A 15,447-nucleotide genomic window follows, 5' to 3' on the forward strand; every position below is an offset into this window, starting at 1 on the left:
CACGTGATGTCACAAGCCAAGTATAATGCCATTCTGACTTTGACTTTAGAAGTTAATAAAGTTTGAACCCATCTAGGGGGCGTTGTGACCATTTACAAGTAAATGCCATAGAGGTCATCTTTGGTCATCAAAGATGGTTTTCTGTTAATTTGGAATCAATCAAACGTTGCATGGGTCATCTAGAGACAAAAAGCTGTAAGTGGGTGGAGTTAAAGTGAATTGAACAAGTGATCACATACATGTGTTGATTGCAGATGTGTGATGACTCCCACAATGTTTGATGTAGTTTGGAACTTTTTTGCAGAAGTTACAAAGGTTTTTTGTATCTAGGGGGCGCTGTCCCAAATTTAAGAATTATTCCATGAAGAAGTTTGTAGGTTGATGACAGTCATTTGTGTGAAGTTTGGTGTGAATTGCATCATGCATGTGTTATTAAGGGCCTAATATCTGTCAGGGGGCGGAGCTAAAGCAATATCAACAACTTACCACAGGACTGTGGTGGGTGCCATTGTGTGAGTACACATAGCAAGTTTGGTGCAGTTACGACCTCGTCTGTAGGAGTTATTACAGTTTTAATGGTGTGTAGGGGGCGCTGTGGTGACATTACACAACTTTCACCAACGGTGTGTGCCTCGTTGAATAAAGGGCATGATTGTTGATTGCCATGTTCAGTCTCGGGCAGATCGGAGGTTGTTAGTGGAAGTTACAGTCAAACGTAAGGTCACGGCGTCACGCCAGAATTCGCCGTGGCATCAAAGCCCTTCCCTTTCTGAAAAGCTATCAGATCTGAATGGTCATTACAACATCATGAAGACAGTGCATGACCTTAGTGTCATGTTGACTAAAGTAGAGGGGACAAATATGGGCATTTCACCATTAAAAAATAGACTTCCTGTAGTCAGGGGGCGGGGCATAGGTGATGTCAGCTGTCCACATTGTCATTGTCTTGAGATGTGGTCAATGATCACACAGACGGAGTTTGATATAGATCTGATCATGCACATGGGAGTTGTTAAGTCAAGTAATGTAATGGCGAAAGGTCAAAGTTTGAGGCTTAGCCACGCCCACACCTTTATACTTGTATAAAATCCGACGGTTGAATTTTTTCCTCTATGTCTTAAGATTATATAGCAGGAGTTTGAAGGTGATAGGTGGAAAGGACGACGAGACATCATTCTCCTAATAACGTGTGTGAAAACCACTAAATCGAGTAATTGGACCAAAATGGCCGACTTCCTGTGCGACTTTGCACTTGGCTCAAAGAGACTTTTTTGTAGGTCCTGAGACCCCACATTAGTGTACCAAATTTCGTACTCCTCAGTCAAAGCATGGCTTGGGGCTGACAGTTTTAATGGACCTAGGGGGCGCTATTTCAGAAAATAGGCCACGCCCATTTGATGTTCACATGAGATCTTTTGGGGGGCCGGACTAGGATCACTCACAAGACGTTTCGTGACTGTATCTATAGAAATGACGACATGGGAGGCACATGTATGGTCACGGCGGTACGCCTGACTTCGCCGCGTCGCCACAGCCCCGCCTTCTGCAGAAAACACCCATAAAGTGACGTCAAGCAACGCCAACTTCTCTTCAGTTACCTGCTACAAATTCGGGCTGATTATTCGACAGGGCGAATTTTGGAAAATTTCCCAGTAAAACTTGACGTTTTAAGTCCTGAGGGGGCGGGGCTTGTGTGACATCATCCAGCGACCATTCATTTGTCTTCGGGGGGCGATGACGATTATCCATAGAAAGTTACTTTAACTGTAATTCTTTCATTTGTGAAATTATAGCAATTTGAATTTTTTTGGCGAGTGCTCGAACTTTGAGGCCTGGCCCCGCCCCTTCAGTATTTACGAAAAGTCAATTTTATTTTCTCATTTGAAGCGTCCATCGCTTCTGTTCGATGGCACACTATTTTTGAGACTATGGTACGAAAAATGACGAAACTGTTCAACCAAATATAGACCCTAGAAATGGCCAAAACGGCTAAAAATCGCCATTTCAACCCAAAATGGCCGACTTCCTGTTTTATATTGACCATGGTTGCAAGAGGCTTTTTTGTGCGGACTGTTGAGTAGTACCAGTATACCAAATTTCATAACTGTACGATAAACTAAGCTTTATGGAGAGGGGTATTTTTCACTCTTTAGGGGGCGCTGTCGAGCCACTTTTTTATCAACTTTCACATCGCCAGTGAAATACGTAAATTTCACGCACTTTCTATATTGGGCCAGAATTTGGTGACTTTTTGGATATGCTAAGACCCCCTAAAGGCCACCCAAAGACGCGGAAGAAAAAAGAAAGCGTAATAATAATAAACGGAGCAGATACAATAGGCCTTCGCAGCGCTTCGCTGCTCGGGCCTAATAAACGGAGCAGATACAATAGGCCTTCGCAGCGCTTCGCTGCTCGGGCCTAATTAAAGCTGCAAGCAGCGTCGTTCGGCCCTCGCAGTGAAGCTGCTCGTCCTCCGTCTGTACCCCCTTTGCTCCATCCCCGACGCTCTCCAAACCCAGCTCCGCGCCCCTTCCTGGCCGGCAGCCCGGGACACCAGGGCACGTGCGCGGAGCAGAAACGTCCACCAGAACAGAATTCGTTGTGGCATCAAAGCCCCTCCCTTTCTGAAAAGCTATCAGATCTGAATGGTCATTACAGCATCATGAAGACAGTGCATGACCTTAGTGTCATCTTGACTAAATTAGAGGGGACAAATATGGGCAGTTCACCATAAAACAATAGACTTCCTGTAGTCAGGGGGCGGGGCTTAGGTGATGTCAGCTGTCCACATTGTCACTGTCTTCAGATGTGGTCAGTGATCACACAGTCAAAGTATGAAATTGATCTGATCATGCACATGGGAGTTGTTAAGTCAAATAAGGTAATGGCGACTGGTCAAAGTTTGAGGCTTAGCCACGCCCACACCTTTATACTTATTTAAAATCCGACGGTTGAATTTTTTCCTCTATGTCTTAAGAGTATATAGCAGAAGTTTGAAGGTGATCGGTGGAAAGGGCGAGGAGATATCATTCTCCTAATAACGTGTGCGAAAACCACTAAATTGAGTACTTGGACCAAAATGTCCGACCTCCTGTGCGACATTGCGCTTGGCTCCAAGAGACTTTTTTGTAGGTCCTGATACACTACATTAGTGTGCCAAATTTTGTGAACCTCAGTCAAAGCATGGCTTGGGGCTGACTGTTTTAATGGTCCTAGGGGGCGCTGTTTCAGAAAATAGGCCACGCCCACAAACTTCAGCTGTCCAATTCTATTAGGGGTCAGAGTAGGATCACTCATCAGAACTTGTGTGGCGATGTCACAATGATTGAAGAAATGAGAGACAAACGTATTTCCATGTCGTGATGGCGAATTTTGCCATGCTCCCAAAGCCCCGCCTTTATTCGAAACCTGCCAGTACTATAGACTAAGTGACCTCAACTTGTCTGCTGCTATTTGCAACTGTTTGGTGGTGATTGGTTAAAAGGAGTCCAATAGGGAGCTGTGAAAAAAAGAGTGGCGTGGCGACAGGTCAAAGTTTGAGGCTTAGCCACGCCCACACCTTTATACTTATTTAAAATCCGACGGCTGAATTTTTTCATCTATGTCTTAACAGTATATAGCAGAAGTGTGAAGGCAATTGGTGAAAAGGGCGACGGAGCATCACTCTCCAAACAACGTGTGCGAAAACCACTAAATCGCGCACTTGGACCAAAATGGCCGACTTCCTGTGCGACATTGCACTTGGCTCCAAGAGACTTTTTTGTAGGTCCTGAGACACCACATTAGTGTACCAAATTTTGTACTCGTCAGTCAAAGCATGGCATGGGGCTGGCAGTTTTAATGGTCCTAGAGGGCGCTATTTCAGAAAATAGGCCACGCCCACCGGATGTTCACATCACATTTTTGGGGGGGCCGGACTAGGATCACTCCCAAGACGTTTCGTGGCGATATCTCTAGAAATGACGAAATGGGAGGCAAACGTAAGGCCACGTCGGTACGCCTGACTTCGCCGCGCCGCCACAGCCCCGCCTTCTTCAGAAAACTCCCATAAAGTGACGCCAAGCAACCCCAACTTGTCTTCAGTTACCTGCTACAAATTTGGGGTGATTATTTGAAAGGGCGAATTTTGGGAAATTTCCTAGTAAAACTTGACCTTTTAAGTCCTGAGGGGGCGGGGCTTATGTGACATCATCAATCGACCATTCATTTGTCTTCGGAGGGCGACGACAATTGTCCATAGAACATTTCTTTAACTGTAATTCTTTCATTTATGAATCTATAGCAATTTGAATTTTTTTGGCGAGTGCTCGAACTTTGAGGCCTGGTCCCGCCCCTTCAGTATTTACGAAAAGTCAATTTTATTGTCTCATTTTAATCGTCCATCGCTTCTGTTCGATCGCACACTATTTTTGAGACGATCGTGCGAAAATTGACCAAACTGTTCAACCAAATATAGACCCTAGAAATGGCCAAAATGGGGTCAAAATGGCCACTTTAGTCCAAAATGGCCGACTTCCTGTTTGATATTGACCATGGGTGCAAGAGGCTTTTCTGTGCGTATTGTTGAGTTCTACAAGTGTACCAAATTTCATCACTCTACTATGAAAAAAGGTCAAAGCGGAGGGGTATTTTTAATTTTCCAGGGGGTGCTGTTGAAACAATTTTTTACCAACTTTCACGTTGCCAGTGAAATACGTAAATTTCACGCACTTTCTATATTGGGCCAGAATTTGGTGAGTTTTTGGATATGCTTAGACCCCCTAAAGGCCATCCAATGACGCGGAAGAAAAAAAAAGAAAGAAAAAAAAAAAGAAAAAAAATAATAAACGGAGCAGATACAATAGGCCTTCGCAGCTTCACTGCTCGGGCCTAATAAACAGAGCAAAAACAAGAGGCCTTCGCAGCGCTTTCGCTGCTCGGGCCTAATAAACACAAATGTCAGAAAAAGAAAAGGTAGATTAAAAATGTACAAATAAATATTTAATGGATGCAATGATGTGCAAAAGGCTTTGTTGCAGCATCATATTCAAGTAATCCGATAATGTCCAATAAAATGTCTAACATTTTTGGTCAGACCTACCGCTGGCTTAGCCTGGCCTGCCAGAACAGACTTTTATTTAATTGTTGATAACCAGTCACACTGATGTAACATCATACTTGTTATTATTATTATTTTTAATCTTGATTCAGATTTACAATTTGTTTAGTACAGAGCACTGACCAACCTTGGGAAAATTATGTAGAGCAACACCTTTTTTTATCGTTTTGTAGAGAAAAATGTTTTCTGATGAGCAAGACTGAAGAAAGAGTATAGTTTAGGTTTCATATCAACTACAAACTATGACCTATTGTTTTTCTTTTTTTTTTAGATTAATTGTTATTTAGCCTTTAAACACTTAAATTCGTGTTCAGCAATTAACTAATTCCCTTTTGGATTTCTCTGAGGATGTGTTCTTATTTTTCTGCAGTCGTCTGGAGCAGAACCAGATAAAAAGTGTCCCAGCAGGAGCCTTCACAGCCTACAAGAAGCTCAAGAGAATGTAAGTGCACTGCACACACACATGCAAACTCAAACACACTCACACAAACAAACAATGTACATAGTGGTTTGCTAGATGTGTGGAATCGAGTCAAAATCTAAATGCATTTAGTCTGAAATTGACTTTGAACTTGACTTAGACTCTAACACTAATCACTTGTGACTTCACTTGGGCCTGACCTCGCTAACATGAAACTATTTGTGACTGGACAACACCATTGATCATTCGTTTTGTTTTATTTGTTTAATTTCAAAATTACGATTAAGACCTGACTCAGGACTAGCCTTTCACGAGACTTGACTTCAATCCAGACTTGAGTAGAATGACTTGAGACTTGCAACACAGTGAGTTGGTCTCACCTCTGCTAATTGTGTTTATGCTTTTCTAATTTTAATGGGACAAATTATTGTCCAAGTGGCTGTTAAATCCACAAATACACTCACAGCATAGAAAACATTTAATCAGAGCATTAAACTGAACTTTTATGAAACAAATGGGATGAAACACATTATTTTCTTGTTGTGTAAAATAAATAATCCACCCCTTTAAACAAAAACTGGTGAGACGGGAAAATAATTTTCTTGAGATTGCATGAGAACTCTTAGCGTGCAGTTGTGTGTGGCTGTAAGTTACCCATGTGCACCCACATATAAAGATTTAACCTCACCTCAGCAACAGGGTTTAATAATACATCCTACAGCAGCCAAAGTAAATGACACAAACTGCACTTAACATGCCACTGCTACCAGCTGCTCTCCTCCTCTCTGCTTTTCTGTGTCCTGTCACTTCAGTTTTCTTTTCATCCTCTTCGCTTATCTTTCTCTCTCTCTCACTACCCCATTTACTCCCTCTCACTGTCCCTCTTGTGCATTTTTTTTTTCCTTATTCGTGTCTTCTTGCCTTGACCTCAGCTGATGTATTCGGGCGTGATCCTTTGTCAGACAGTTTGAGGACGTCCATGCAGAATGAACCCATTACTGTGCATTACAGTAGTCTTATTCTCTCCCCAGTGACTTGAGTAAGAACCAGATTTCTGACATCGCGGCAGACGCTTTCAGTGGTCTTCGCTCACTCACCTCTCTGTAAGTATGGAATACATATATGCAAAATACTCACTGGTAAACAAACAAGAAAGGGGTTGTGTCTTCAGACATTTAGAAAATAAAATACTTTTCCAGTTTATGCTGACAAGTGGAACACAACACGGCAGTGTTTATGCACTGTGTGTGAATGTGTACGCATGCATGAACATGACAGGCAGTTTAATTTGATTCAGTCATGAAAATGACAGAAACAGACGTACAAGAAGACACAGACAAGGGGAACTCTGACAAACACACAAATGTACAAACACATGCACTAAATCAAGTCAGCTGTGCACAATGAGAGCAAATCTTTGGCTTGCAGCAGCATGAAGCAGCTGCTGTAGGACAAATAGAAATGGTCCAAAACAGTGTCATCACTGAGGAACAATCTCAGAGGGAAATAACTTTATGATCTTTGAACCCTAAACTGGTTAAAACATGCATTTTGCTTGTTTATTGTGTTTTTATTTTATTTTATGTTGTACAGATGTATTTAGTGCCCTGCTTTCTTAACAAAAAAGTGATTATTGGGATAAATATAATGGAGGAAAACTAGGATCATCCATAAACCTGAAGTTTAATAAGAAATAGCATTATTAACTAACTATTAATTATCAGCTAAAATATCACATCTAAATTTAAAAGTAGACAGTATTATTCTTATTGGAAGTTTTCATTTCATGAAGAGATAACACAAGAACATCTAAGCATGCAAAAACATACGCGTTTCACCATGTCGGCCTTTAATGTTTGTAACCAAACCAATGCTATTAATTGTTATTGTTCATTGCAGGGTCCTGTATGGCAATAAGATCACCGAGCTGCCTAAAGGCATATTTGATGGACTGGTTTCCCTGCAGCTTCTGTGAGTATGTCTGTCTGCACCCATGTGTATCTGTGTGTGGTCCTCTCAGCTAACCATGAAAAACCTAACTTAGCAACGATGTGTCACAAGTGTGCATAGCCTCTTTCATCCTTAGAAAGTAGCAGCCGATAAAAGTATCATTTAGAAGGAGTAGATTATGTTTGTTTTGTGGAACAATTTTATGATCGATATTGATAAAAGAAATGTCACAAAATTGGAAGAAGGGGGAAATGCCAGTGGCAGAACCTACTGGAAAAAGAAACAGCGGTGTTTAAAGGTAAAATAGCAGGTTAGGGATATTTAAAAGGGTTTCTGACAGATGTTTAGTGTCATTAGCAATCACAGCTACATCCTAATACCTGCTTTTACAACCATGAGTACACATGTAGCTGCTAATTGTTTTACAAAACGGGAAACTGTCGTAACATTTTATTCACGTCTAAACCTGTGTGGTTTAGTGTCATTCATCATTTTTATTGGACAGCAGGTTTTAGACAGAATGCAATGTCCCTCAAACCAGCCTAAATAAATAAATAGTCACCGATAAACACCTGTGTGGTGTTTGGAGCTGCTTTAGAGGGTGGGTCGGATGAGAGGCTGTTTTTCATCTGCATGGAACAATTTTGCAACTGATTCAGAGCCCTTCTAGAATAGACCAGCATGTATTATGGTTTGATCCGGCAGCATTAGCAGCTGAGGTCTTTGTTGGCAGGAATGTTCTCATATGTTTGACATCCTGTTCTATTAAACTGCAGTCCCATTGTGCACCGATACAGTGAGCAGCATCCTATAGGCTTATTGCATCTCAAGTGTTTTTCGTCCCTACCAGACTGTTAATTTGGTCTGATGAGCCCGTTCTCCACTGTTAAGATAGGTGTGTGAGACTAAAGTCTTAGTGATAACCTCTGTTGCACACGTGTGCAATACAAGCCCTGCTGAATAATCCCTTCTTGGTGCTTTTAACCCTCCATCTGTTCTCCGTCGCATGTCTATAGAGAGATCTTTTCTTAAGTGCTCAACGTGTGACAAATTGCTGCTCGGTAATCGAAACCATAATCTCTCTTTGTTCTTTAACTCCATGGTGTTTTCTAGGAGGAAATCTATTAATTCAAAATAATTCCTCATGGGTGCAGACTTGGAACTGCAGCGCTGGTTCAGCACCTAGTAAAAAATTCTATAACTGCTACATAAGTACTGGATGTGGCATATGGTCCTTGCAAATGCCGCAGTCCACTGCAGAAGCAGCTAATGTTCTGGGCTTTTCCGTCGTTAAGTGAAGCCAAGCAAAGAGAATGAGGATGAGTGAATTTAACCCACAAACACCTTTTACAGGCTTACGGGATCATTTGGGACCACGGTGCATGGTCAAATACAGAAACCGTGAAGGGGGAAGGAGCAGATGATTTAATGGATAGATGAGTGGATTTTGTGAGATGAAAAGCAAGCCAGTGGTAAAGAAGCAGAGCAAAGATCAAGACACGCACAAAAACAAAGTCAACTAGGAAGCAGAAAAGAATAAACTTAGTGCTTATGTCACAATACGTTCGCTGAAGCATCATTAACATCTAGCATCTGGCTGGAAAAGCATTTCCCTTGGATCTAATGGTGCCGCAGGAGTTTGTATTTGTTAGCACATGCATGCATGGTCACATAATAGGATAAATTAAGATTGCTGTTGTGCATTTGTGACTGGATCCTTCAATGAATAAATAAAGTTCTGAGTGTCTAGTTATTACTCATGCATTGCTACATCATTGGCTCTTTGTGGAAGGACACTGACAGGGCGGTGCTGGCACGAATGAAGCAGGCGCAGTACAGGAAGGTGCTTTTTAATATTTTACAACCAACAAGAGAAAACCTCCCACACCCAGAAAGTCCGCAGCCTAAATAAAATGTCAGTATTTTCCGACATTACGCTGTGGCTAGAAATTAAACTTCGCCAAGCATAGATGTGTTTACAGCTCAGTGCTGCTACTGGTCTGCTGTTTATGTTTTCTGTGCTGCTCTGTGTTTCTGGTGCAGTTTCAAGTAATTAGCTCCCCCTGCGAGCCGACTAATGAGGCGTAGATATGTCGCAGAGCAGCACGTGTGCATCACCTGTGTGTGTGTGTGTGTGTGTGTGTGTGTGTGTGTGTGTGTGTGTGTGTGTGTGTGTGTGTGTGTGTGTGTGTGTGTGTGTGTGTGTGTGTGTGTGCGTGTGTGCTTGTGTGTGTGTGTGTGCGTGTGCGTGTGCGTGTGTGTGTGTGTGTGTGTGTATGTGTGTGTGTGTGTGTGTGTGTGTGTGTGTGTGTGTGTGTGTGTGTGTGTGTGTGTGGACATATAAACAGGGTGTGCTCGTTAGGACGACTCCAGATAATTAAGCTGAGCCGCTGTACCCAGCATCAAGTTACTCACTTTGTCACACATGGGGAAGAGGAATTCAGTTAAGTGTGTGTGAAAGGGATCAAAACGGAGAATTCGGCTGAAGTCGAGTGAATGTTGAGTAAGAGGGGAGAAGAAAAGGTGAAAAACGTCACAGACAAGGAGCCGGAAAAGAGTAATGGTAGCAGTAGAGGGTTAGGGACCAGTCAGAAATAATGGCTGACAAGGAGCAGGTATGAAAGAACAGAGAGACAGCATCGACGGGTAGAGGTGAAAATTTCTCCTGTCGTTTACTTAATCCCTCAATCACATTTCTTATTTCCCCATGCCATATTCCTCCATTTTACCTGTCAGGCTTCTTCACTTAAATGTTCATCTGTGTCACTCCAAATTAATTTTTCACCTGTCCCTTCAGTGTCTCACTTCATTATCTCTCTCTTTCCCTTAGTCATTCTTCCATCTCGTCTCGTCCTCCTTTCTGTCTCCCCCATCAAAACAAGCTATCACACATATATCTGCAGACGTTCCCCTCCTGCCTTGAGTAAGGGACGTGAAAAAAAAGGCAATTTTCAGATTTACCTGCCAAGGCCGGGAAAAATAAATGAAATAAAATTTAAGATAGATCAGAAAAGTTGTGGTTTTGCACTTGGAAACCGTATGAGAGGGGAAAAATCTACATAGGTTGCTTTTTTTCTCCTCATCTCACACAAGAACAAGGTTAAATATGAATAACAAATGAATCTTTGTGTTTTAGGTTGCTGAACGCCAACAAGATTAACTGTTTGAGAGTCAACGCGTTCCAAGACCTACAGAACCTGAACCTGCTGTCTTTATACGACAACAAGATGCAGACCATCAGTAAAGGACTCTTCACGCCTCTGCGCTCCATCAAGACCCTGTAAGTTTTCCAGATTTTAGAGGATCGTGTCATAAACACAGAACAATTCACTGTTGACCACCTGGATGCCTTCTTACACATTCACGGCACGTTTGAACGGAGCTGCTGAGGCAGAGCCAGATAAATCTGGTGGGATTACGTTGTCCAGGATCAGGCCTGATCTTAGAAAACCAACAAAGAAAAAGGGGCATGGATTGGGATTTTAATGAACTGGCCCTTTATCGACAAATTGAATTGAATTAAAGTTGCAGATATAAAGAAACTGGAATAAATTTAAATTGCCTGTGAATTGTTTCTGATCTTGTTTAAAATATCAAATATAGCCTGATCTCGCAGTCCAGCAGCAACGTCATTATGTTTGGTCAGAGCTGTTAGTCGGGAAAAGAAGACAATTCCGGTTTTCTTTAGGTCCTCAGGGAAATTTAAAATGCAACCTTTTTTATTTCTAGGTCTTAAAATGAAAATTATTCATGGTGGTAATATATAATGAAAATAGTTATTAGTACCAGCGGTAGCCTCTAATGAATTGTAGGATAAACATTATAATTCAGTCAGAAAATTAAAATGACTCAGAGCTTTTCCTCACTCTTTGATTGTCTTTTCTCTAATTAATCAATAAAACTTATCAGTGTCAACAATTACAAACATCATTTGTTTTAATAATAATTTCTACTGATCAGAATGGAAGTTAAGTATCTGTTTTATAAAGGATTTTTATTTATTTAGAGAGACAAACAACACACCAGCAGAACAAAGAAAAATGAATGAAATAAGGAAGATGTCTGTTACAGAAAAACAACACGACTGCGTAGCTTTTTAAATGACACAATCTTCCCTGTTCTCTCCGTTTCTTCCTTTCTAACAGCCACCTGGCCCAGAATCCCTTTATGTGTGACTGTCACCTCAAGTGGCTGGCCGATTACCTGTTTGACAACCCGATCGAGACCAGCGGGGCCCGCTGCAGCCACCCCAGAAGGCTGGCCAACAAACGAATCAGCCAGGTCAAAGGCAAGAAGTTCAGGTGCACAGGTGAGCAATTACCTCACACAGGTAAAATTGTGACAGTTGATCTTCAGCTCGTGCCTCGCTGTAAATGGGTTTTGTGACCTGTGACCTGAAATCTAGAGAATTTCTGAGAGTTTTAAGACATTTCCGAAACTCAGCTTGTTGCTACCAACCACAGTCCAGTGAGATACTGGCTGAAGGAATCATCTGCATAAAATAAACACATTTGTTAAATGAAATTCGCACATTTGAATCACAAAAAATGCACCCAGTGCATCACAGTTCCCACCTCTTATTTAAGGTTGAGAAACAAATGTAGTTTTAATAACTTCTGATGAAAACAGCTGCATCACAAGTGTTCGTGAAAACTCTTCAGCAAGAACACCACATCTCCCTAACTATAGAGTTGTTACAACATGTTGATTTTACATTGATTAGAACAGACATTACAGCTGAAATAGAGCTGAACGTTTTCATACGTTCAATAAAAAGTATTTGTGCCTGTTAATCATCGTTTCTCAACAATCATGGATGCTGTTTTCAATTAATTGTTTGTATCAAAGCAAATAATTCCACTAGAGCCTCATTAGCAACCACTAGCAAATCAAACATCTATCTCCTTGATTAGATCCCATGTAAGATGCCAGCATGGGAGACATTAAATATTAAATGCACTTTTGTTTGTCACTGAATTTGTTTACTAAACAAATACAGATTTTGCTCCACTTCCTGCCTCTCCCTGTGTGGTTGCACGTTATTATGGTCATTTTCTTACATAGGAGCCATGGGTGTCACTTATTACAGCCCAGGCCTCTTTAGTATTCTGAAAAAGCACAATCACCAACTCAGCAGGGAGGCTGAAGACTGGGGTCTCCTACTTTTATGAGCGTGTGAAACTGAGTTACTTCATACTGTGTGTCGCTGTGGTGACGTGATGAAAAGGTATTTAGTGTTTCTGCTATGATCAAGTGAATAAATGTGTACTTTACTTCTGTTGTTCAGGGTTCCTCTGTACAATTGTTCTGAGTTAAGAGGCTGAATTTAACAGTGATCATGACACCAGATGTAATAGTTTCATTAACAATTTCTTTATTCAGGTCAATATAAAAGAAAATGTGTTTTGTGGTACGATATTCCCATTGTGTGTGTGTGTGTGTGTGTGTGTGTGTGTGTGTGTGTGTGTGTGTGTGTGTGTGTGTGTGTGTGTGTGTGTGTGTGTGTGTGTGTGTGTGTGTGTGTGTGTGTGTGTTACAAAATGAAAGTTTACTGCTATAAGAATTTTGAATAGCTACATTTAACTGTACTTTTCCCCTGGAGATAATCAGCACAACCAGATTTCTGAAGCTGGTTGTGCTGATTTCTTTGCTTCAGCCCTTCCTGTCTGCAGCCCCAAACCTCTCCCTGCATCTTTGTTCTTCTTTGGACCTGTGTGGACATTTTTTGCTATCTGTGGGCAGTTCTCTGTTCCTGCCTCCTTCCTGTGTGGACCAGCAGCTTCTTGTTGCTTCTACCCCCCTGACTGACTGGTACATCTCTCTGTTGCCCCACCTTCCTCCTGTGTGGACCTTTATTCTGATTGGTTCGTGCAGCTGTTTCTTGTGCTTGATCTAACCATGTGGCCCCGCATATTGTCACATCACATGGTTCCGTCAAGCGCCAGGGACCGCCCAGCACACACCTTCATGCCACTCCCAGCCAATCACTCACCTTGGAGCATTAACTAGTGGTCACACACTTATTTTTGGGGACTTTTATGAAAGGTATGTCGGAGGATGTTTCTGAATTTCAGGAAAGAACCGCCCGTTTAGAAAAAATGCACATGAGAGAGAATGCCCAGTTATCTAAGTAGCTGCTAGCCTTTCAGCACAGGCTCGCTCAAGAAAAGAAGATTTATTTTTTCAACAATGTCAGGTTTATATTTGTTTATGTGCAGTTCTTTTTTTAATTCAATTTTTTTTTCACATTTTATGTACTTATTTCTTCTCCCACATATATTGTACTACTGCTGTCTGTCTACCTCTGCACCTTATTCATTTTCTGATTCTGTTGCATATGATCCCCCCCCCCCCACATGGGATCAATAAAGTATTTCTATTGGGAAAAACTTCTCTGCTAATAACCACTAGATGTATTCTCTGATCAGAATCAAACCATTCTTCCCTGGAAAATAAAAATATAGTCGTAAATATCTTCTTCCAGCAGTAGCCTGAAATGAATTCCTCCAAATAGCATGCTGAACTTTAGCTTACCTGTCAAGCAGGAAACCGGCAACAGAGGCGTCTGTGGGCAGCCCAGGCTTCACTTTCAGCACCATCGTTGAAAAGAGTCTCCGAAAAAAACTCTGGTCTTATTTCTCACTTCAGAGGCCTTTCTCTCCTTATCATAGTCTTCAAAGACACTTCTTCTCTTGCAACTCTCACCCATTTTCAAAAGAACCCAAGGAGAACAGCGAAGAATGAAAGCGTATTGCTCTACACATAAACCGAATGAGCATGCGCAGGAAGTGACAACTAACCCAGGAACGAGCATTTACTATGACGGTCTTGCGTGAAAGTTTCACCAGAATGATTGACGTAGTTATGCGGACCAATGGTTCAGATGATCCACTTGGAAGAAAAAGATCCTCCGCTATACCTTGAATCAAGTGCCACATATACTAATGATTTGTCACAAACAATAAAGGTTTATTACCAGACTTGCCTTCCACAGCCTTACCCAGCCTTTCCACTGGATGCAAAACGTAAATGATGCTTTTTACTTGCGAGCTCCCTTCCCACAGGAAGCGTTTCAGACACAAAAAGGCAGCAAAAGTGTTCCACGCATGATTCCGTGACAATGTGAAATCACTGGAGAATTGCAAGACCACACATGATTTCGGCAGGTCACATGATAATAAGCAAGGAGAAAGACAGCAGTATGTAACCAGAGCAGTCTGTGGTTTATTTTCTGTGGTGTTCACCTCGGCTATGGAGGTGATGACATTCTTTTATCAGTAGTTAAGCAATTGGAAAACTGATCATGACTTTTATTTTGAAAATTTCCAGATGCTTTACATTGCTCCTGTGCCTGACTTCCTGTCAGGCCTGATCTGAACTGATGAGCTTGATGGATGCTCTGGAAGCGTGGTGCGTAATGAATATACGTACTTGAAACAAAAGTGATAAACGACCTGCACTTGTATAGTGCCTTTCAGAGTCAGAGGACTCTAAAGCTCTTCACTTAGTGTATCATTCATCCATTCACACACCGATGGTGATGAGCTACAATGTAACCGCAGCTGTCCTGGGGTGCACTGACAGAGGCAAGGCTTCTGAACACAGACCCGACTGGTCCCTCCAACCACCAGCAGCAGGGAAAGCGGGTTAAGTGTCATCCCCGAGTTCTCTGCTGGGAGCCGGAATCAATCTAGCAACCCTCTGATTATTGGACAGTTCGCTCTACCTCCTGAGCTACTGCTGCCCCTATGCATCCCAATGCTTCTGGGACACTTCCAAAACTTAACGCTTTGCGGCTGATGGAAATGCACCCATCCATGATAGCGGTAGCTAACTGCTGCCTTGTAGGTCTTGCTGACATTGCGATGCTCGGGTGGAAAGGCCCGGTAACTAATGATGGTTCCTGCAAATTTACAATGTCTTTTAAAATAAGTTGAGTTTTCTCCTAAATGCAGGTGTTAAGTTCTTAGATGTGTAC

General features: G+C 41.9%; 1 protein-coding gene across 2 annotated transcripts in view; it reads left to right on the plus strand.

Annotated features, from left to right (window-relative positions):
- slit3 (slit homolog 3 (Drosophila)) overlaps window positions 1–15,447 on the plus strand; it is a 332,135-nt gene that overhangs the window by 251,502 nt on the left and 65,186 nt on the right. For both annotated transcript variants that reach the window (XM_015950185.3, XM_054739263.2), the window contains 5 exons: window positions 5,469–5,540; window positions 6,551–6,622; window positions 7,419–7,490; window positions 10,606–10,749; window positions 11,615–11,778. In XM_015950185.3, coding sequence (XP_015805671.1) covers window positions 5,469–5,540; window positions 6,551–6,622; window positions 7,419–7,490; window positions 10,606–10,749; window positions 11,615–11,778 — 524 coding nt within the window. The remainder of the gene's footprint in view (window positions 1–5,468; window positions 5,541–6,550; window positions 6,623–7,418; window positions 7,491–10,605; window positions 10,750–11,614; window positions 11,779–15,447) is intronic.

Source organism: Nothobranchius furzeri, chromosome 1 (genome assembly GCF_043380555.1).
Source record: "Nothobranchius furzeri strain GRZ-AD chromosome 1, NfurGRZ-RIMD1, whole genome shotgun sequence".
NCBI lineage: Eukaryota > Metazoa > Chordata > Actinopteri > Cyprinodontiformes > Nothobranchiidae > Nothobranchius > Nothobranchius furzeri.